Source organism: Mytilus californianus, unplaced genomic scaffold (genome assembly GCF_021869535.1).
Source record: "Mytilus californianus isolate M0D057914Y unplaced genomic scaffold, xbMytCali1.0.p SCAF_6, whole genome shotgun sequence".
NCBI classification, from domain to species: domain Eukaryota; kingdom Metazoa; phylum Mollusca; class Bivalvia; order Mytilida; family Mytilidae; genus Mytilus; species Mytilus californianus.
In genome coordinates, this window is record NW_026262712.1 from 74,613,001 (window position 1) to 74,636,690 (window position 23,690).

The window sequence follows — 23,690 nt, forward strand, 5'->3', positions numbered from 1 at the left end:
CGGGGACACAGTCAAAACTCATCATTGTGATTTAATGTTTTCTCCTTTGATATTTCATAAATCGAAATGACGAAAAGGCAAAACCGCATTAGGCAACTATATATTGTGCCTTTCGTTTTTTACGATTTAGCTTAATGGCATAAACATTGTTCGTTTCTGGTCACTATAAGAGAAAAAATTATTTTCTAGGGACATAATAACATACATGCAGTGTATTGATATACAATTGACATAAAGAAAAGCTGAGAAGAAATAAAGTCACAAAAAACTTAAAAACTACTTCGTATAAATAGCTGGACATTGTAAACATATCCAACATAAAATACATATCTCAATATTAAAACATAACTATAATATGAGATAGATTATAAAACAAATATAAAACGCCTCAATACTTTTTCATGTTTGAACCAATAACTGTGAAATCATTTTTAGTCGCTACAAATTCCAAGGCACTATAAGCTTTATTAATTAATAGCTCTTTGTAAATTCATAATTTCAAATGTGAATTATTCTATTTTAGCAGGATCAACTGATACAAAAAAAGTTAACCGTGAACAAGAAAAGTTCATGTAAAGTGGCAACAGAAAACGAGGAAATAGGAAACATACAAAATTGGAGTGTGATGTTTGCATACAGAAGAAAATCAGCTTTGTTGTCATAAACTTAATCTCTCTTCTAAATAGTGCTAACATATACATCTAAAAAGGCAACATGACAGCTTTGAACCCAATTTCACATCATATATCGACAAAATTCTGGAAAAACAGATCATTTAAATAGTTTTTTGCACAGATTTTCAAACCATTGTTTGGTAGGAATTGGGAGTTTTCGCGCCACTTATATATTTTTTTTACATTTCGTAACGCATGATTTTGATGAAACTGTGTCAGCCGCATATTCTGCAAATTCCCTACTTAACCCGGCCCTTACATTGGACATTAAACATGTCATTCACTTCCAGGTAAAAAAAAGTGTCCATTTTATCACACACACATACATATATTATATCAATGAAAGGCGATGTAGATTATACGACACAAATACACAAAACACGTTAAGATATAAAAATACACGAAGTGAATCTAAAAATTAAATATGTCAAGTTTTAATTTGTCTGAAGTCTTCAAAAATATTTAACAGGGAAATATCAAAGTTCTGTCATTACTACCAAATTTCTAAGAAGGACAAAAAAAAATGTTAATATGAATAAAAGAAAATGTTTGCTAGGCATAGTATGCGATTTGTAGCATCGACATTGCTCTACTACTTATGAAATTTTATGTTAAATACAGTAGGTAAACTTCAAGTCGGTCAAGAAGTATTGACTATAGATGTATTAAAATACCTACATGTGCTATCTCGTCTGGTAGACTAGGTTTTCATTCATAGCTAAAGCATACACAATCCATGTCATCTCCTATTTCCTTCGTACAAAATGCATAAGGGTAACACAACTGATAAAAAGGAATACTGATTTCAGAATCTTACTTTAGAATACCTGCTAAATCCTCGTATAAACGTTCTACTGCGTATAACGCACAGGTGCTATATTACGTGAATGGAAAAAAATTCGACAAAACATATTGGTTAAATCAGTACATGTATGCTTTATACATTGTTTATATGACTTATTTATGCATTTTTAATATATTTTAACACCAATTGTGATTCAAAGATGAAATGAATTGTTTGTCTGCGGATGCAATGCTAATATGTTTTTTTTGTTTATATTTACGTATTTTAATACACATTATTTATTTTTATCAAACTTATCTGGGTGCAATTTTATTCCTGTGCAGTATTTGTGTAAGTGCAATTTATGTTTAAATAAACCATTCACTATTGAGTAAATATCTATTGTTTGGTTATTAAGGAAATACATGAAAACATTTGTTTTACATTATCGTTGTTTATAATTTGTTTTGTATTCTTTTTGTTTTTATTTAATTTTATTAAAAGTATTGAATTTTGAAAATCATAGGTGTCAGTAGATCACGGCCTGCCTTTACATCGGCAGCAATGCCAAAAACCATCATAGGCATTGTTCACAGCTAGTGTCCCCCCGAAATGTAGTTGTAGAATCAACTTTCACACAGTTGTTCTTCTGTTGATAGTATGTACTCAGAAGGAATAACTCACTAAGCAGACCAAGTATAATATATAATATCAAACGGATATCAACGTCTTACTCGTTTGATACAATACATCCAGTATAAAGATGGGAGATTTTAATTTTGATGTTAATACAAGAGTACGAACTTGTGATTTTCTTATCTCTCATCTTCCGAAATTGACTAATAGGTATAATTCGGATTCTTAGTTTAGCTGTGAATTCCATGGTCTTTAGTGAGACCTTCGAAATAATTGCTTTTGGATATAGAACAATGTTGTTTTAAGACTTTATCTACTGATTTATCCTAAAGGGAGAATAAAGCATCCACATTCGTCTTTAAAAATTCAGAAACCCGTGATCTCATTGTACATCGTAGATTTTGAATTGAATGTAATTCTGAATGCATGACCGAACATCTTTGATCCATTCTGATGAAGTGTCCAGTTTTGGTTCATCTGGCTGGCGGTTTACTAATTTTCTGGCATAGTTAATCAGTAACCTGACGTTCTTTTTCCAGTTGAAGGGGTGAGGGATTCAATATCCCCGGCCTTGAATTAGAACTCTCGAAGCTCATTGTTTACGATGCCAAGGTCTCAAGTTAAAACATGACCTGCGGGACTATATTTATAAAAGAACAATTGGAAGGTTTGGAGTTTACAACCCTGAGGGAAGAGGTCTATAATACCCTTCTGTGGTTGACAATTTTGAAAGCAATGAGTAAAGAGAAAAAAAAAATAACAAAAATACCGAACTCAAAGGAAAATTCAAAACAGAAAGTCCCTCACCAAATGGCAAAATCAAAAGCCAAAACACATCAAACGAATGGAAAACAACTGTCATATACCTGACTTGGTACAGACATTTCCTGTTGTAGAAAATGGTTGCTAAAAATCTGATTTTATAGCTAGATAAACCTCTCACTTGTATGACAGTCGCATAGAATTCCATTACATTGACAACAATGTGTGAGCAAAACAAACCGACATAATAGGTAAAAATGTCAAAAATTGAGGTACAGCAGTCAACATTGTAATAACTATTCTTGATCACTATAAAAACAAATAACTATTTCAACAAAAAAAAAACTGTTTGGCATAAAGACACTCTATAGACAAAGTACATAAGCAAAAATGAAGACAAGAATACAAAATTGACCATACCACAATAACACAAAGGCTTAAGATTATAAGTACCGAGCAACGGCAAAAGTATATTACCAAAAATGGACTTAACAAGGTTAGAAATATACAAGGCCAAATAAAAAGACCTCGTAGATGACGTAGTTGTATGAAATGACAGATGTAGTTTTATCTTTGAAGTAATCAGGTATTTTGTTCTGCACATATTTTTGGTGGAAAATATTGCTAATATATTAACGACATCCAAACCCATATTATAAAATTCTACATAAAAAACTACATGTTTTATTATCTTTTTAAGTGATTGTTAGAATAGCCTATGGTTAGCCATGTCCATAATCAATCTGTATTTAGAAGAATAAGTATTGATAACGAAAATGTGTTTGGCTTCTTGAAAAAAGTGAAATGAGTTTTGATAAAAGTATGGAAAAGAGTTTAGTTCGAATATAGTGAATTACCAAATGTTATTTAACAGTGGATAACAAACCATCTATAAACACGATGTGAACTGTAGGAAGTGTATATGTTTGATGACCATGCAATCACCTATAAGTAGCAGAAGTTTGATTTAAGAAATTTGCATCATCCGATGATGTCATGAATGACAAAGAAAGAGAACGGAAGAGTAGCTACGATTAGCGGAACCTTTAGATAGGTGCGATCATAACTTGTAATAAAGTTATTGAGTATACATTCTGACTGTTTTCTACTTTAACTTGATATAAACTATTGAAGGCAGGCAAGTTAACTAAATCGGTCACAAACGAGACCTAAGATTGCTTTTTCAGGAATGCTCCAGTACTGTGTATATATATATCTGTTTTGAACCAGAAATGCTGTCAGGTCTGTTTTTAACCCCTCTATTTAAGACTAGAAATTGACATTCAATCATATGTTGAACACTTGCAAAAGAGATAACGTTTCACCGAGAACAAATGAGGTAGATGTAGGCAACTATAGGTCACTGTACGGCTTTCAACAATAAGCAAAACCCTTACCGCATAGAAAGCTGTGAAAGACCCCGACATGTCAAAATGTAAAGAAAATTCAAATCAGAAAAAACACTTTTGATCGGTCCTACAGATGTTGTAGACCGTACATGTGGACTTGTCTGCTTTTAATCGGTATTGGCGACAATTTAAACAATGTAGGTAAGCTCTTTTCTCGTTCAAAAGTGTGACCAATAACGTTTTGTATTTTCGAAACGGCACTTCAGAATATATTTGTATTCCCATAAAAAGATGTATGCGGTGTGTCAATATCGAGAATCCAGGACATTTAGGAACATTAAATCAATCGATACAAAGCGGTCCTGATCACAAATTAACATTAGCAAGATTACAGTATCAGATAAACTATTGATGAGTTGATTTTTAAACTATTGATTTAATTTAGATATAGTATGTTCAGGTTAAGTTCCTTGTTTTTAATTGATATGTTTGCATTTAATGACACTTTTGAATTTCATAAACTGTTGGCACATATATTTGGCTCGCCTGTGTTATTTCGAACGAATGGTGCAAATGTTGAAATCTAAATGACAACACTTCCGCAAAAAGATTATGCAAACGTTTCTATTTCAATTGGCAATTCCTAATTAGGCTAGATAAAAATATCTCTATGAAAATGACATGCACCAATTCTTTTACAACGGACTATTAAATATCATTGACTAAACGTATAGTATCCACTTCAACTGGCTTAATTACAATAAAGTTTGACAATTGTTGAGGTCGTGGCCACCGACGACGCCCTCGCTTCTGTCGACTCCATTACCGGAAAAAACAAGCGTAAGACTCTACTCTGCGAGACAATAAATAAGAATTTTTAAGATATCAGTTGATTAATCTATGGTTTATTAAATACTTAAGATACTATTGTGTGTTTTTAAAAATACAGCCAGGATGATCATTTTGTTATTGTACTTTATTTGTCTGTGAATTTATAAAATATAGATTGAAATGGTCTGTACACATCCATTGGTTATTGTTTGAACATTCATGAGAAGCAAATGTTGATAAATCCTATTTTTTGTCATCCTGTTTGTGGCTGGATTGCACAGACTTTTTAAAATGTGTTTTATTTTTAAGACAAACGATCTAGACACGCTAAGACAGAAGTTTGGTTAAACCTAACCATATTTTGTGCAAAAAACAGCGATGTGTTGTTCGTTGTTGTCTGTCTTCGTTTGTTTGTCTATTGTATCGGATGTTAGTGGTTTATGTAATTTTTTGGTACTGTTAAATAATTTTGGAAAATCGTGGCATTCCTTTTCATGGTTTAAGTATTATTAGTAGACAAGAGTCATATCGCCTTTTAGGAAATGCTCAAGACATGCAGTTTTGTTAAACTGACAGATCCTGAATATTTGTATTAAACTTTCATACCAGGTGACTGATTTATTGAGATAAATGACAACTTTTTTCACTTAGTATTTGCCAGTATTGTTTTACTAGAGGCTATTGATGGTAATTCTAAACAGAATATTCAGACGAAACTAATATAGTTATAGGGCTTAATGTATTCTAAGATTATTATGAACCAAAATTTCAAATATCGGTGCAAAATATGGATAAGGCCATCTTTACCTGATGATAGAAAAGCTTTAGTGTTTTGGAAGATATTTAGTATTTTATAACGAATTATTAAAGAAAATTACATCATTATTGATATTTAAGGTCAACACAGGAGTGTTTACTCCTGAAATAAATTTTAACAACTGAGTAAATTTAGTACGCCAGACGCGCATTTTGTCTACCCAAAACTCATCAGAGGCGCTCGAATCAAAACACTCGTAATTCTATTATATATGGTATATGTGTATTGTTTTAGTATTATCATTGATCCACAAGAAGGCTGACATGTGCTAATTTGATCATAATTAGGCAAAACTAAATGTAATGACATTTATTTGAGAGTATATAAAGAAAACGGCAATTAATATCGACATTTCACTAGATTAATCATATATTTTATTCACACTTTTTTTTTTATTAATAAAGAGAAAACAAATATCATCATGTAATATCTACCTTTCTTTGTCTACTGTCAACTTTCCTTCCTGAAATATTACAAGCGATACATGAGCCAAAATGTAAATGCTAATTTGACGTGTATAATACGATATGTACACGGAAATGAAGAGACTGAATTTTAGTTATACAGTTTGCTAGTGACCTAATACGATTTACATGGGGTCAGTAGATCCCATAAGGGGTGAGAGCGAAGCTGTGTAACGAATGCATGTTACCGACAGCATTAACATGTAGCATTAGACTAGTGGCCTATCAAATTGATCAAGTCTTCAATATTAAGAACCTACTTCCATAGGTCTATACAAATGCCAACAATAACCACTTATTAGCTTTAATGTGTTTTCTGCATTTATTTTCAGTCGTTCATCATCAATATTTTCATCTGTTGTTTAGGCAAAATGTTTAAGAATTTTCTTCGACGTCATGTTGTTTTTACAAAAGGACGTAACACTGCTACTCACCCAATAATAAAATAAAACACGCCCACTAACCCCATATTAAATATACAGGGTCTTCACGCGATCGCTTTTAACCAATCATATTCCTAGAAATGTATAGGAGGTAAATTAAGGTTATTTACCAGTACATTTAAGACCTTAACATTCGTAAAAGTATTCTCAGCAAAACATATTCCTTCAGTTTGCTTACTAAATTGAAGGACTATTTTGTCATAGACACAAACTGTCATGTTCATTATTATAGCATCATAATGTTATTTCAACTTATAAATGGATAATGAAAAATCACTACATTAATAATAAAAAAAAGTATAACAAAAATACCAAACTCAAAGGTAGATTAACAAAGGGGAAGTTCATTTAAACTGACAAAATCAAACGAAAGACTTTATCAACCAACGGAACGAATGGAAAATTATGCAACGCCACAGCTGTCTTATGTGGTATTCTGATATTACATCATGTTGTATTATTATAACTTGATGATATTTTGTCTTTACATAATATGGTTTTAACATTACGTAATGATGTTTTGATATTACTCAATATGGAATAGTCATTACTTAATGATATTTCGATATTACATGATATGGTTTCGTATGGACTTGATATAGTTTTGTCATTACTTAATATAATTTTGTCATTACTCGATGTGGTTTCATCATTATTTAATGTGGTTGTGTTATCAGACAATGTGGTTTTAACATTACTTGATGTGTATGTGACTTAACGTAATGTAGTTGTTTCATTACATGATGTGGTTTTGTTATTTCGTAATGATGATTTGCCAATTCCTTATATGGCTTTAAAATTACATAATGATGTTTCAAAATATGACGATTTTACAATACAGGATGTGTTCGTTCCAGTATTTGATGTAGTCCTGTCATTCTTTAATGTGGTCATCACATTACTTGATGAGGTAAAACCACGTGACTATTTGGGAAAAACAAGTTCTATTTTTAAAACCGATTTCCATGTTTTATTTGCCTCGGATGAGTGTGGCAATTCATCGAGTTAGAGTTCAAATTAAAGTTCGGGTTACTGTTCGAATTAAACTTCGAGTTAGTCTTCGATTTAAACTTCGAGTAATTTTGATTTCGAGTTAGAATTCAAGTCATAATTATAATTAAAGTTCGAGTTAGAATTGAGTTTCGAGTTGAACTTCGAGTTTGAGTTACCTTTTGAGGTAGAGTTTTAGTTAGACTTCGAATATGAGTCTCATTTAAATTAAGATTTCGAGTTGAAATTGGAGTTATCTAATATAAGTTCATATTTAAATTTTCTATCGCGGATCAAGGACTTTTGCTAGGGCTTCCGACAAAAGGGTTACGGGTGAGACAACTATCCACCTGAGTTTAAATACAGTGGATGTAACCAATTATAGGCACCCGTAACTAATAACTAAACAATTGTTTACCATGAGTGAATAGTGTAACAGCACAACACAAGAATAAACTGTAATAAACAGCTGCGCCATGAGCGCACGATACGCCCGTCGCTTTTTCAAAAAATAAAGTTCAATAATAATTTGTTAATGTTATATCTGCAGTTTATGAAAAACTAAAGGAAGGTTATCTTAATAGATATAAACCAGTCACCAAAGCACTTTGAAGAAATTGTCCGAAAACTGGAAAATCACCAATTTTTTATGAATAATATCTCATAACTCGAAAATATAAAATTTATAAAATTTATAAAAATTGAAAAGGAGCTTGCGTCAATAGATATAAACAATTCACCAAAGTTTCACGAAAAATGCTGAAAGCATTTTTGAGTTATTCTCCGAAAACTGGAAAATTCCCCTTTTTTTTAATGAATAAAACCCAATAACTCTAAAGCTTTTTTGAGTTATTGTCCGACATGTTGACGACGGACGGACAGATGGACAGACGTATATGTTCAAATGATAATACACGCTAAAAAAAAATCGGAGAATTCTTATTTTATAGAATTGATGCTTTGTCGCTTAGTCCGAACCCCCCATTTTACTGTTATTTTAGTGTGAGATGATTTAAAATGTCTCATTTGTTGACAATAAAGTACAAGTCATTTGATGTGTGTGCAGCCTGCGATATTAATGTCGCGGAAGTGGGACACAACAAACCTATATTCCGTCGTCGGCGTCTTCATCATTTAGATCGTTTGAATTGATTTTACATTTGTCATTTCTGTACCTGTTATAGCTTACTATGCGGTATGGGTTTTTCTCATTGTTGAAGACCAGACAGTGACATATAGTTGTTAACTGCCATGTCATTTGGTATGCGGTGGAGAGTTGTCTCATTTGCAATCAAACCACATCTTCTTATTTTTATATAAGTTTTATTTGCATTAAATATTACCAAATTAAACTGTTTTGTCATGATAACTTTTTCAACTTCCATGAATTGTTATAAAACTTATATAGGAGTTAATCTTCTATATCGAGATAAAGCATGTACAGAAAAACAATTTTTTTAATTTTGTTTTTTATCGATAAATGGACGTTTTACAGTCAACATTACACTTTTACAATGACAGCAGCAATATCAGGCGAGAAACAGGGTTCCGTGGAATTCTTCACGAATTTATTGTAATACTGCTTCCATTTGAGAACTAAGGAAAAAAAACGGCAGGACCAAGTGGTTTGGGGATATCCCCCTTATGTCCGAAATATTGATATTTTTGTAGTACTTTTTTTTTCTTATTTTTGTCTCCCGTTCTCCTTTTTCATACCAAATAACTCTGAACAACAACTCGAACTTTAATTTAAACTTTAACTCAGTGGATAGTTACACTCATCCGAAGCACATTAAACAAACGACATATGGAAATCGGGCTAAAAATAAACCTTTTTTTTTCGAAAATGGTCACGTGGCTTTACCTCATCAAGTAATGTGATAACCACATCAAAGAATGATAGGACCACATCAAAGAATGATAGGACCACATCAAATACAGTCATCATGTAGTGTAAAATTGTCAAATTTTGAACCATCATTATATAATGTTAAAGCCATATGAAGAACTGGCAAATTATCATTACGAAATAACAAAACCACATCATGTAATGAAAAAAACAACATAACGTTAAGCCACATACACATCAAGTAATGTCAAAACCAGATTGCCTAATGATACAACCACATTAAATAATGATGAAATCACATCGAGTTATGACAAAACCATATCAAGTCAATACGAAACCATATCACGTAAAATCGAAATATTATTTAGTAATGACTATTCCATATTGAGTTATATCAAAACATCATTACGTAATGTCAAAACCATATTATGTAAAGACAAAATATCATCAAGTTATAATAATACAACATAACGTAATATCAGAGTACCACATAAGTCAGCTGTGGCGTTCCATAGAGAATAACTCATATTTCTGACTTGGTACAGGCATTTTTCGAAGAGAAAATGGTGGGTAAAAATTGGTTTTATAGCTAAATGTAGCTAAACCTCCCACTTGTATGACACTTCTTTATAGTTCCGTTATATTGACAAGATTGGGTGATCAACAGAAACAGACATAATATATGTAGGTTATCGTGACAATAATTGGGATCTAGTAGCCAAACTGTGTAAACATACATCACAGACATACAACACAACTGAATTAAAAATTCAAACAAACCTACAAATAAATCTAGCAAATACGTCAACAAATGGTGTTGTAGTTGATAGTAAATTAGCAACGATGCTGATAAAAACTTTTTGTAGTTGATAGTACATACCGTTTATAGTATAAACTTTCTCGATGATTTACAAACTAAGTAAAATATAAATACAAGGGTAAAAAAAACGGAAACAACACTGAAAAAACCTTTTGCTTATGAATTGCACCTCATGACCCACCTGCATCAGGAACGCCTAAAGTCAAAAACTCAATAGCGGGATGCATACATATCGAGCAACGTCAAAATAATAAGAAAAAGGACGAGAAATTCTATGTCAAAATCCTAGCATACTAATTTTTAGCTCAGACACCGATGCGTTTTACGAAGTTCAGCTACAAACTCTTGACTACTGTATGAGTTGAGAAATATATACTACATACTCGGGTGAAGTTGGAATATTGCTGCTAAGGTGAGGAAAATTTATAATTTTAAAATTGGAATAGTCTCGTTTGTCATTGATTCTGGTACGGAGATGTAGAAAAAATAAATAAATAAAAATAAAAAAAAAATTGTATTACATAAAATAGATATAATTCAGATTTAAAACATATCTTTACTACTTTTCTGCAATGTTTTGAGACATCCAAATAACGCAGCAGAGTAAGAAAAAAGTGCAGTAAAATTGTATCGTTGAAACTTCATCAAAGTTGAATGAAAAACATACGCAAAAGCTGCATTTTCAGATACAGAGCTGCAACAGAACAGGATAATTTGACCTAATAAACTATTGAATATAAAAATAAGGAGATGTGGTATGATTGCCATGAGACAATATCCACCAAAGTTCTAATGAATTGGATGCAAACATCTAAAGGCAACCGTACGGCTTTCAAAAATGAGAAAACCCGTACCGTACAGTTGGCTTTAAAAGGCTCCGACATGAAAAATATGAAACAATTCAACTGAGAAAACTAACCGCCTAATTTTTAAAAAACAATTTACGAAAAACAAATTTGACAGACATGAACCAACGACAACCACTGAACTGCAGGCTCCTGACTTGGGACAGGCACATACAGATTGTTGCGGGGTAAGACATGTTTGTGAGCGCTCAACCCTCCCCTAACTTGCATTGGACAGTGGTGTATCAGTACAACATAAGTACAAACTGTAAAAATCAGTTGAAAACGGCTTAACTCATCAGATCGATACAAAGCAGAAAAACATCAAACAAAAACACAGATCGTACGTGGTAAAGGTATTTATCCGTCCCTCATCCCTAACAACAAAGACAATAAGTACACATCTGGGAGTACTCGCAGTTACTGACGGCTAGTTTAAAGCCAATAACAACTAATAAAAAAATCATGTATCTAAGACTAAAATATCAATCAGTACACATCCAACATCCAATGGATTTAGTATTAAGACGTCATAAACAGTCAATGAAAAACATGACCTTGTGCAATGCAAAAATAAAGGTATCGACAGATTGTAGTACCGTGAAAGTACATACGTGTATGACAATAATAGTTACTTTGGTTTTAATTTACTGATTACAAAATCAATATTTATACTAATAAAGATAATATACAACGATTTAGTTTAATTGAAATTCAGAAATTTTATAGTATAAAATAAAATTAAGAATGGAAATGGAGAATGTGTCAAAGAGAAAACAACCGGACCAAAGAGCAGAAAACAGCCGAAGGCCACCAATGGGTCTTCAACACAGCGAGAAAATCCCGCACGCATTTATTATTGCGATTTTTGAAGAATGGACAAACATGCGATATAATTATTGCGATTGAAGGAAAATTTGCATACACATATAAGTATCAGATATTAGAATGGGTGTTCTTATTATTGCGATACTTACCCAGTCAGTCGCATTCTTCGCATTAATGAACACCTCACAATAATTTCTGAATTTACAGTTCAGTGTTAAAGGACTGATTAGTTTACCCAAATCGTATCTAAATTTCCGTGCTCGGTTAACAACATCGTCGTCAAATTTAGGGTGTGCTATTACTTTTGAAATAAGTTTTTTCTACAGGTACAGCCAAACTTCCTAACCAAATATTTGTATCTATGGAGGAATTTAGTAAAGGTTTTAAGTAATTTGTGGTAACGAAATACCTGACTTAATAATTTACTAGTAAAACATAGATTACGCTCATTGAAATCAAAAACGCCACTACAGACACGGGCACAGCAAAGTAGTTGGGATATATAAACACCGTAAGACGGTGCCGAAAGAACATCAACTAAAAAAAAAATGAAAATTAACAATAAGGAAAGAATAATCATCCCTTTTGTCGTAAATTTTTGTGTAGAGTTTCTGGTGTAACACTGAAATATCTGAATCTAGGAAAGGACATTTATTTAATATTTGATTCATTTAAAGTAAGTCCATTTGGGTAAATTTCGGCAGTATATTTAGAGAATTTTTGATTATTTAACGAAAAAATATCATCAAGATAATGGTAAGTGTTGTTGAATTTATCAATTAAATGGAATTTAGACGGTTTTTTACTGAGTTTGGCCATAAACTGCGATTCATAACAGTACAGGAGCATGTCTGTTATTAAAGGGACGCAATTGGTTCCCATAGGAATACCTACAACCTGTCGATCAACTTCTTGCCGAAACGTATATAAATGTTGTCAAAGGGAAAATTAACGGCTTTAATCATCTCATGACAAATTATTCAAGTAGTTAGTATATAGAATATAAGTAAATAGAATTCAAATAACACAAAAATATAAATGGTGAACTACCTTTATCAAGTGTTGGATATTTACAGGATACAATTGCTTATCCAGCAGCTATTAACCCACAGCACATTACATACAACCACATCATGTTTGGGACATTATCTGCTAAACATTCAAATGTATATTATATGTATAGGATAATTTCAACGATATCAACATAAAGGCTGAATATTATCAAAGTTTTCAAAGAGGATAACTCAAAAAGATCCATTGTAAAAACCTATAAAATTTCTTAAGACAATTCTTAAAGACACACAATCGTTGAAGTCTTGGAATGATATTGAGGCGTATATGTATATATATGTTGCGATTGCAACACAATGCCCTTAACAGTGAATATTCGACCAATATCGTAATGTTATATCGAGTTTCTCCTTTGTAAATAGTAACCTACGCCTAGCTTAAGAAACTTACGTATATCAATAACCAAATAACTCGTCATTCTTCAGATTCTAAAATGGTTGATTGATAGCATTGAAAGAGTCGAGTGAAAATATAGAATACAACACTATATAACTACATCTTCGAAAATGTGAGTTTCGTAAAATACCGAGGTGTTTTGATTCAATCTCGAAGGAAATGGTATCCTGTTTAGAACATAATAGAACGCATATATTCTATCTGACCATGTGACACGTTTTTCTTGAAGGGACAATTCATTTAACAAATTGCCTTTCATTTTTGGGGAATTTTTATTGCTATATTAACCTTTTCATCTTTCATCTTTTTTATCATTTCATAAAAAAACTAATTATTTAATTTAAGTAAAACCTGGTAGCGTTTAGTCTGATTGTCAAGTTAAGGTTTAAAGTCATTGTTATAAACTGAATCACCATCTAAACTCTCACCAGATTTAAAAACACCTTCAATTGCAATTGAAATGTTTAATGAATTATTGTTTTGAAAACGAAAAAATCATTAATTTTGTTAGTTTTCTGGCCTTCCCCTTTTTGGATTTGTCTTGGAGTATTTTTGATATACTTTTATACACATCGATGTGTTCTTTTGTCAAAAATATATATTTGTGTGAATAAAAGGAGATGCTGGATGTAAGTCAAACAGACACAAAAAAAAACGGCAATAAAAACACAAAAGACATCGAGATGTCAACATACAACCTTCAACAAGAGACAGCTGTTCATATAGTATGACAATCTGTAAATCGTCTTAAATAGTTGTAAATAAACTTTACAGAAACTACCAAAGATCTGTTATTAACACTTAATTCTCCAAAAACAAAACAAAAATGAAAAGTAATGACAAGATTCATGACTTGATTCCCTAAGTTTTTGTGTTAACTTGATTTGTGTTCTTATTTGATTTACGAGATTTGAACATCGGTAACTACAGTTGCCTATATTTTGGACGGATACATCTATATGTTTTGCGATTTCACCCCTGTTTAATCTCGGCCATTAATCCTACAAAAAGGAACATAAAAGAACAGGGAATAAAAATAAGCATAGAGACAGCACTTAAAAATAACGGTCAAATAATTAACAAAAACATAATAAAAAAAAAAAAAGGAAAAGGCGATATATGTTTGGTCGTAGCACAAAATTCTCCTATAAATAGTTACTGGTTTAAAAAGCTCGAAGTACGTAGCTTGATGATATGAAATCATACTCCTACATAAAGTATAAACATAACGAATCATGCGTCCTGTCTCCAGGCAAAAAATCTGGAAGCTATATGATTAAAATAAAATTATTATTCAGTAAAAAAAACTTGGGTAAAGATATGAACAGACGAAACGCCCCTCCGAAAAAATTTATAAAAACAACGCTGTTGTGTTATAAGTAAATGAAAAAAAAAAACACATCATGAATTATCTAATGAGGCTGATAAATGTTTTTTATGTAATGGCTTTTCAATTTTTCAATATTTTATATATGAAGAAAAAATGAAAACAGTCATATGAGCCGGTTTCAAATAATATAATACGATTTACTCTTTTGATAATACAAAAATGTTTGAAACGTCTGTCTTTGGTCATAAAATTATTATTAATGAAAGCAAATTAAAATTTGAATATTAGCTTTGAACACATACCTGTAGTTTCTTCATAAACATTATTTGAACAAGTTGTGTTTTCATAGTCAAGTGGATTTCCACGACAGACACACATATAACAATTTTCTATACCTGTAACATATACACATTGTTTTAGATGACCCAAAACTTGACATTTTATCTGAATGGACCAAAGCTGTTTAGTCGTGCCTTAAGCAGCGCATACAAAATCTACGACGTACAATGATCATACGGGTTTTTAACCCTTTCAAGACGCCCGAGGATATATATGTTCTATCCTCTCTCCCCGAAAAAATGTGTTATTGTTCCCGCAGTCATAGCGTCTACCAATATTGTTTTTATATGCAACAACATAATTGAAGAAATCAGAATTCACGGCAAAACCGTGAATCTAACATATACCACTAAATCATTCCATTAGAGGAGATTTTAGAAAATCGCATCATGCTTCTTCCTTTTATTGTTAAAATCAAAACGAAAGATGAAATTTTACCGTCTTTATACTAAATACTTTAACTTTACAAAAATTCGTATAATAACATAAACGGTACGAAGTTCACTACACCAGATGCGAATTTATAAAGAACGAGATATAGCCGGGTAGTCAAGTTGTTCAATTAAGCATCTTTCTAAAGTCCTACCACCTTCTTTTTACAGTAAAAGATGACCCTCAAAAATATTGTGATGAGATATATTTTACCAGTGTTGCCGATCAGATGTGGATTTGAAATAAAATAAAAGATCTGCTGCGGAATCATTATTCACAGTCACTACAATCGTCTCATTAAACAAAGGTACAATTTACTTATTTCAGATCATGCAAAAACTTATTTTGTAAAAAAAAAAAAAAAAAAAAAAAAGAAGATGGTTTTGTTTATTTTCTGGACAACATTTTCTCTGAGTATGTCGGATTGCTATTTCAACATATCAATGGGTATTACTAATTGTGCACCACTACTGGCCGAATTGTTTTTGTCTTTTTTTTTCATCTTAAAATATCTTTATTGCACTTTTCTTTGCTGTAATGATAAATTACTTGACCTTCAGCAGTTGGCCGAGTATCCCTGTGAATTTGTCACTGAATCACCAGGAAATTACGAGGTGAATTCATATTTATAAGTAGTTAGTAAGTTTTACAACTGATAGTTAATACAAACATTTTTTGAATATATAAAGTCACATGATTACGGAAAATGTACAGTTTTGTCCGCTTTTGTTGTTCAGTACTAGAACTTTATGATCATTGACCTTAACCTTTTCAAAGAACCGTTAATCAGTTGTCTGAATGCGTCTTACTGCCTGTTTGCGCGAACAGCTTTAACTTCAATTGAATACTGTTAGTGGTAAGTCTTGGAGTCGTCGAAAGTTTGTTTCAACATTCTGATTGAGCTGTCATGTGATAAATTATAAGCATATGAGTTTGGAGACCATTACTGTACATTCGTTTTCAGTTAGCATGCCGTTTTAATTTATTACCACGTGTTCAGATCCATTTAATGCATACATGATGAGATTATACAAAATTATCGTATTTCTGAAAATAGTTTATATCTAGCTATTGATGATCATATTTATCTTTTTATATCATTTAGATATTTGCTGTTTTAGTTTCAATCAATTTGTTAATTTCGTATAGGTTCAAAAATTCATTTCTGCAAACTGCATAAACATCTATACCTTTTTGTTAATAGTTGGATATATGAGTACTTTTATGAATTGAATAGATCAAGATAGTTAAAAAAAAGATTTATATCATGATACATAGCCCAATACTAAAGTTTTTATATTAATAATATTTGACCCTATCTTAATTTTTCTTACAAGTACTTTGTTCCAAAATTCATGAAAGTTTTGACATTTAAGAAAAAAATGTTCGTAGTCTTCAGTCAAATTACACAGGTCACACATACTGGTATCTTGTTTGTTCCATTGTTGTAGTAATTGTTTACATGGGAGAATGTAATGGAATAATTTTCATCTTAACATTTTATATTTGTTATTTATTGAATAAGAAAAAGTATATTGTAGCATGTTACATATTGGAGTGATTGATTATAATTTAAAGACGTTTTTCCATTTAAAGAATCCTATTGTTTTTGTAATCATTTGAAGTAGAATCACAAATAACCTTCTTAAAGACAAACAGAATAAAATTAATTTCACTTTCAGATACATTTATGATGTCCAGTCACTCTTTAACCTACATTTCAGTGATTACTTGCATCTCATATATAACTGTGAACTTAGGAATATGGATACGATCAAGATCAGTTATTCTTCGGTATAAACATAGATAGATTTTAAACTAAAATATATGACAACCGTAATGATTTCAACTTTCCAATTGTTATCTTCCTTTTTCTCAACAAAACGATGTCCTCTATCTCATCATATAGCGCCAAACCATCTAAATTGATACGTTACGCTCGTGCATGTTCAAACTATATTTTCATTAGCAGGGTTGTTCTCCTTACACAAAAACTGCTCCAACAGAATTATGAGGAAGAAAGACTAAAATCGACACTTCATAAGTTTTACGGTTACCATCACAAATCGGTTGACCGATCAGATGTATCTGTGTCTTACCTCAATAGCGTCAACTTTTCGCAGTCGTAGATTTGTAGATATTAGAATAGTCGTATAATCTGTAATTTTACCGATTTTGTCCTACTCTCGATTGTGATGTTATGACTGAATGTGGATTAGCATGACGGGTGATGAATGCATATCAAACGATGCTTACACTATCGACGCACTTGATCCAACTCCGTTTGGAGTTCATGCCATTTCCTCAGTTTTTGTGTGTTGCCTTGATTTGTTTTCTTAATCGGTTGATGAAATTTGAACATCGAAAGACAACTGTTGTCTAAATTTAGAACAAAGGCTTGCGGAAGAAAAAACAACATTGAGAATTAAATGAATGATCGTGAGCAGTATTGATAACAATCGTCTGATGTCAACATTGGTTATGTGAGTTTCAAAGTACGATTTACAGAAATCATAAAATGTTTAGATATAAGATAAAATTGAGAATGGAAATGGGGAATGTGTCAAAGAGACAACAACCCGACCACAGAACAGACAACAGCAGAAGGCCACCAACAGGTCTTCAATGCAGCGAGAAATTCCCGCACCCGGAGGCGTCCTTCAGCTGGCCCCTAAACAAATATATATACTAGTTCAGTGATAATGAACGTCATACTAAACTCCAAATTGTACACAAGAAACTAAAATTAAAAATAATACAAGACTAACAAAGGCTAGAGGCTCCTGACTTGGGACAGGCGCAAAAATGCGGCGGGGTTAAACATGTTTATGAGATCTCAACCCTCCCCCTATACCTCTAGCCAATGTAGAAAAGTAAACGCATAACAATACGCACATTAAAATTCAGTTCAAGAGAAGTCCGAGTCTGATGTCAGAAGATGTAACCAAAGAAAATAAACAAAATGACAATAATACATAAATAACAACAGACTACTAGCAGTTAACTGACATGCCAGCTCCAGACTTCAATTAAACTGATTGAAAGATTATGTCTTCATCATATGAATATCAGGCACAATCCTTCCCGTTAGGGGTTTAGTATCATACCATCATAACATATATGAGAAGAACATAACCCGTGTCATGCCAACAACTGGTTTTTAAATAAATGTGTTTAGTGCAGATGCAAAGACCTTATAAGTGAATCAATATCAACGCCAAAATATGCAATCTTTAATGACCTGACAACAGTATCGTAACTATATCCCTTCTTAATAAGTCTATTTAAAGGTTTTGTTAGTTTCAGAGATGAATACTGACATTTGGTAATCAAAATCATGAGTTATAAACGAACAGAAATAGGCAAATTCTGCAAAATAGCACAAAGAAATCTTCAAATTTAGAAACACGACACTCATGACCTGATGATAACTGGGGTAAACGTGTGTAGGATTATAATTTTCTTCCCAACAAGTGGTAACGTGGAATTGGTCGTGATATGTAAAATTTAGATTACAAGTAAATAAGTAACGAAGTCCTCCTTTCATATCCGTCTAGGATATCAATCCAGCTATGAGCATCTGAGCTAAGAATGAAAAAGAAGTTGCACTTATATTCTCTTTTTTTTCAAAATGTGTTTTAACATAATTCAAATTTAAATCAATTGGTAACGTCTTGAATAAAAAAAATCATATTTAAACTTCTATAGATATAAGAAGATGTGGTATGAGTGCCTATGAGACAACTCTCCATCCAAGTCTCAATTTGTAAAAGTAAATCATTATAGGCCAAAGTACGGCCTTCAACACGGAGCCTTGGCGCACACCGAACAGCAAGCTATAAAGGGCCCCAACAATAACTAGTGTAAAACCATTCAAACGGGAAAACCAACGGTCTAATCTATATAAAAAACGAGAAACACTTATGGACCACATCAACAAACGACAACCACTGAACATAAGGTTCCTGACTTAGGACAGGTGCAAACAAGTGCAGCGGTTTTAAAAGTTTTAATAGACGCCAACTTCACTCTAACCTGAAACAAAAGTGAAACATCACAACATAGAAAGACCCACTATAAAATATCAATTGAAATGGCTTAACTCAATCAAAAGACACGTAAAACAATATCAGAAAGACAACCATACCCGTGGACAAATGCCGCCAAATAAAATAACGTATACAGGTAAATAAAAATAATTTTGTTGTAAGGTAAACATGGAGTAATTTGTTTTACAAAATAAATAATTGTGTTGTTCATAGTACGAGAACAGAAGTGAAAATGATCGTCATACCAAAGACTTATCAAAGGTGGTGGATATTAAAAATATTGAGACGTAATATAACACTAAATAAGTAAACAGTAAATAACAAAAATGCATTAAAAATTGTATCAGCAGGTCAAATTAAAACGAAAGTACGATTTGAAAGTACTCGCAGTTACTGAAAGCTAGTTAAAAGCCACAAAACAATTAATAATAAAAAATCATGCATCAGATACTAATCATACCTGTTTTGTATGTTGAAACATTACTAGTACAAGAACTGTTGGTTTGAATTCCGGAATTTTCGTGCCTATGTTCTGGATCTATAAACAATAAATATATGCAGATATACTAGTATTTAGCATGGCAATCGTCTTCATCCTCGGAAGGATATATCAAGAATATAAGTATTAATAAGATACATGATACTCACCGGCGTAAAACAATCTTGGATTATGATATATGACACTTAACTTCCATTATTTAAGTCGACCTTTGAACTTTCAACACTTTTAAAGCAATTGTGTTCATCCTGATGTTAAGTGCTGTTCGTACTGGTCAATCCTTAGACTTCTGTGTAATGTATATAAGACTGTTACTGGTCTTTTTGTTTTGTCTATATTTTGCTACGGTGTTGTTTGCCCCTTTTATGAGTTTCATTTCAACCATCGGTATATTTGTCATTTATTTTAACTTTTCTGAAGAAAAAAAAATTGATCCGTAGACGTTTTGAATGTTGTACTTGAAATTTTTTTTATTGAATACTCCTATTGAATATATGGGTTTTTCGGTTTCCAAATATTTTGTCACAAGCCTACTTGTTGAAATAGCATCAAAAGTACCAATTTTACTGCACCAGATGCGCATTTCCACAATAAATTACGCTTTAGTGATGCTCAAAGCCAAAATATTTAAAAATCCAAAACTTATTCAAAAAATGAACAGCTTATTAACTTAAAAGAACAAACAAAAAGTATAGCCAAAGCCGGGCAAGGAATCAGAGCTTTGCATGAGGAAGATAAACTCCTTAATTTGAAATTGATTCAAAAATGTTTGTAACAGCAAATCTTGATAACACAATATCCGTATTTTCATGAAGTGAGATGATAAAAAACACTTCGATTGTAGACAAAATTGATATCAATGATTTTTCATTTACCTTCATCGCTTCCCGCTAATAAATTAAAAGGAAAGAGTATATATATTTTCGGAAACTTTTTATTTGGGTAAAATAAATATTAAATGGTATAATTAAAGTACAAATATATAAAACGACCAAAAGACCAAACGACAAACAAGTATTCTATATTTATAATAAAAAAATAAATAAAAAGAATTGGCAGTAAAGAAAGCAAGGGAGATAACAAAATATTAAAACCATAAGTAGAAAGGGAAAGATATAAAAATTGCAGAAAAGCAATTAGAATACATAGAAAACACACCAACATGGAAAACTAGTACATTTTTAGCCGAATATTTTTCTTTCTTTTTTTAACGCCAGTACTATCTGAATATTGCCTTTTATTATGAGATGAAACCACCATGAAGTTAAACCTTTGTCGTGCAAGCATTTGTAGGTTTCATTAGCATCCTTAGTTAAGTTATATATTGTCAAATTAAATTCTCCTTTTTCCTCATTAACATCATCCTCAATATTTGATGGCAAATAGTTGTCTTCTCCTTTATGTCCTTGATACAACGTTATTATAGGATTCTTGGACGCATTTCTCCTGAACCAACTAACAGTTTTATTGATACCAGCTGAGGGACATGATAATGTAACGTCTTTTCCACATACGAGAATTGTTGTATTATTTTTGGAAGACATACATGCTGAAATGAATTGTTAAAGTTTATACCTTAAAAAAAGTACAATGTCAATATTAATTAAAGGAGAAAAAATAAGTTGTTGTTTGTAGCAGTTCCTTCAAGTCGAGTTAAACAAGTCTGTTATTATTAACAGTGTAGAAAGAAAACATTACGCAATAACCATGATACTACTAAAAAATTCAGTATGAAAGAGCTGTGTAATAATAAAAAAATAAATATGACTCGACACAGTGGAATATGTATTTAAATTTAATTTTTGCATTTTGCTGATCATATTTTTAAAGCAATTTTAGAATTGTTATTGATTAAAAAAATTGCTCAGAAACATAATTAAGGAATAAAAAACTCACCTTCTATCGTGAAAAGAATGGTCATGATTTTGAAAATGTTCTCCATGATGTAAGTATCTAATAAGTGTTAATTTCAATAATTTCTGTCAATCAATAATAAAAAAAAAAAGCAATAAGGAAAAAATAATTTATAAAATATTAGGAATATGTTAGGAAAACAATGATTACGTCCTTTATTACTGATGATACTTTTTGCATTATGGTAATTTTTTTTTATTTAGTTTATGTCCATTTTTAAAGTTTAGAATGGCGATCAGTATAATGCATATAAAGTCAAATGAATAACGAATATTCATATTGCATTATTCAGTAAAAATGAAAACACGGCGTTTCATGTTGTCCCTATTTAATCATGACAAAAAATATATATGGTAAAAGAGAAGCTGCTAGTCACAAGTTTTGTCATTGTAATACTCATATTATAGGGTTAAGTGCTATGCGTTATCATATCTTGTCTCTTCGTTCTTCTCAATGCCTTTTATCATTACACTGGTCGAGGTACAAAGAATGGCAGTATCATAACAAAATAATGTATATTGCTGTTTTCATTTTTATCTTTTTTCTGTTAAAAATTATCATGTTTGTTCCAAATTTAAAGCTTTAAATAAAATCAATTGATTGAATAGGATTAAGTTCCAAATCACACAGCAATTCTGTGAGGAGGTTATACATGATCAATGTATTGGAAGATTACATTTCTTAATTGTTTGACTTCTACAAACAAGCTATTTTTAAACAAAAGTAAATAATTCTTTAGATTGAGCTCTTGGTTGCCGATGGTGTAAGTTTATTTGATACTTGTGGTGTGCGTTATATTCTGTTTTGTGTGAAAATACTCAACAGACGGACCCATCAAAACAGACATGAAGGTGGAAATGTAGCTCCATTGTCATGGGTAGATGTCTGCATCAAATCCAAAATATAATAGTCGCTAACTATTCATTCTATTGTTCAACATGGATACGGATTTCCTGTTTCTGCCATTTATTCTGTACTTTTCATTTTTAGATTTCCTATCTGCATTATTTTTCTGCGAATTAAAAAATTATTTAAAATGTATAAATGTCATTGAGTGAATCGGATTGACAATAGAAAGCCGTACTTTTTCATCTCATATTTCTAATGATGTAGCTTGAAATATATATCTCATAACTGATACCAGAACCCAGCGTTCAGTTGAGTTTTAAAACTCTAATTTGATCTGTAATAACATTAACGGTGCCAATTTTTATGCACCAAATGTCTTTTCAGTGATGGGCAAGGCCAAAATATTTGAAAATCCGAAGCTAATTAATATGATGAATAGCTTATATACCAAAAGAAGGTGGTAACGCTTTCATGGAAATGATAAACTAAATGAAAGTATAATTGTCGACAGAGTTTGGATTAGATACAAAATATGATAATTTGCAGATCTTCTTCAATATTCAGATTCCTTAATACTTAAAAGTACTTAAGTAAATATGTGTTTGAAATTCCTTTTTTGAAAATTTTGAGGTTACCTCCGCTGAAATCGAATTACGTTTTGTTATACGTTCCCTTGTAATAACATTATCGGCACCGGTGTTACTGTACTAAATGTGCAT

At 31.6% G+C, this 23,690-nt stretch overlaps 1 protein-coding gene and 1 long non-coding RNA gene across 7 annotated transcripts in view; one reads left to right on the forward strand and one right to left on the reverse strand.

Moving 5' to 3' along the window:
• Window positions 1-23,690, forward strand: part of LOC127705147 (uncharacterized) — a 236,547-nt gene that overhangs the window by 89,187 nt on the left and 123,670 nt on the right. For 3 of the 5 annotated variants that reach the window (XM_052209400.1, XM_052209399.1, XM_052209401.1), the window contains one exon: window positions 524-1,978. The exons of the other annotated variants lie outside the window; for them this stretch is intronic. In XM_052209400.1, the coding sequence (XP_052065360.1) occupies window positions 524-576 (53 nt within the window). In that variant the 3' untranslated portion in view covers window positions 577-1,978. Of the gene's footprint in view, window positions 1-523; window positions 1,979-23,690 lie in introns of those variants that run through there. 5 annotated transcript variants of the gene reach the window in all.
• Window positions 13,139-20,240, reverse strand: LOC127705154 (uncharacterized). 2 transcript variants are annotated; one of them, XR_007983717.1, is made up of 4 exons: window positions 20,170-20,240; window positions 15,192-15,284; window positions 13,973-14,002; window positions 13,139-13,241 (listed from the first exon to the last, which is right to left on the reverse strand). It is a non-coding gene; the product is annotated as an uncharacterized LOC127705154 (long non-coding RNA). The 2 variants fall into 2 exon arrangements; XR_007983716.1 differs by having other exon boundaries at window positions 13,139-13,244.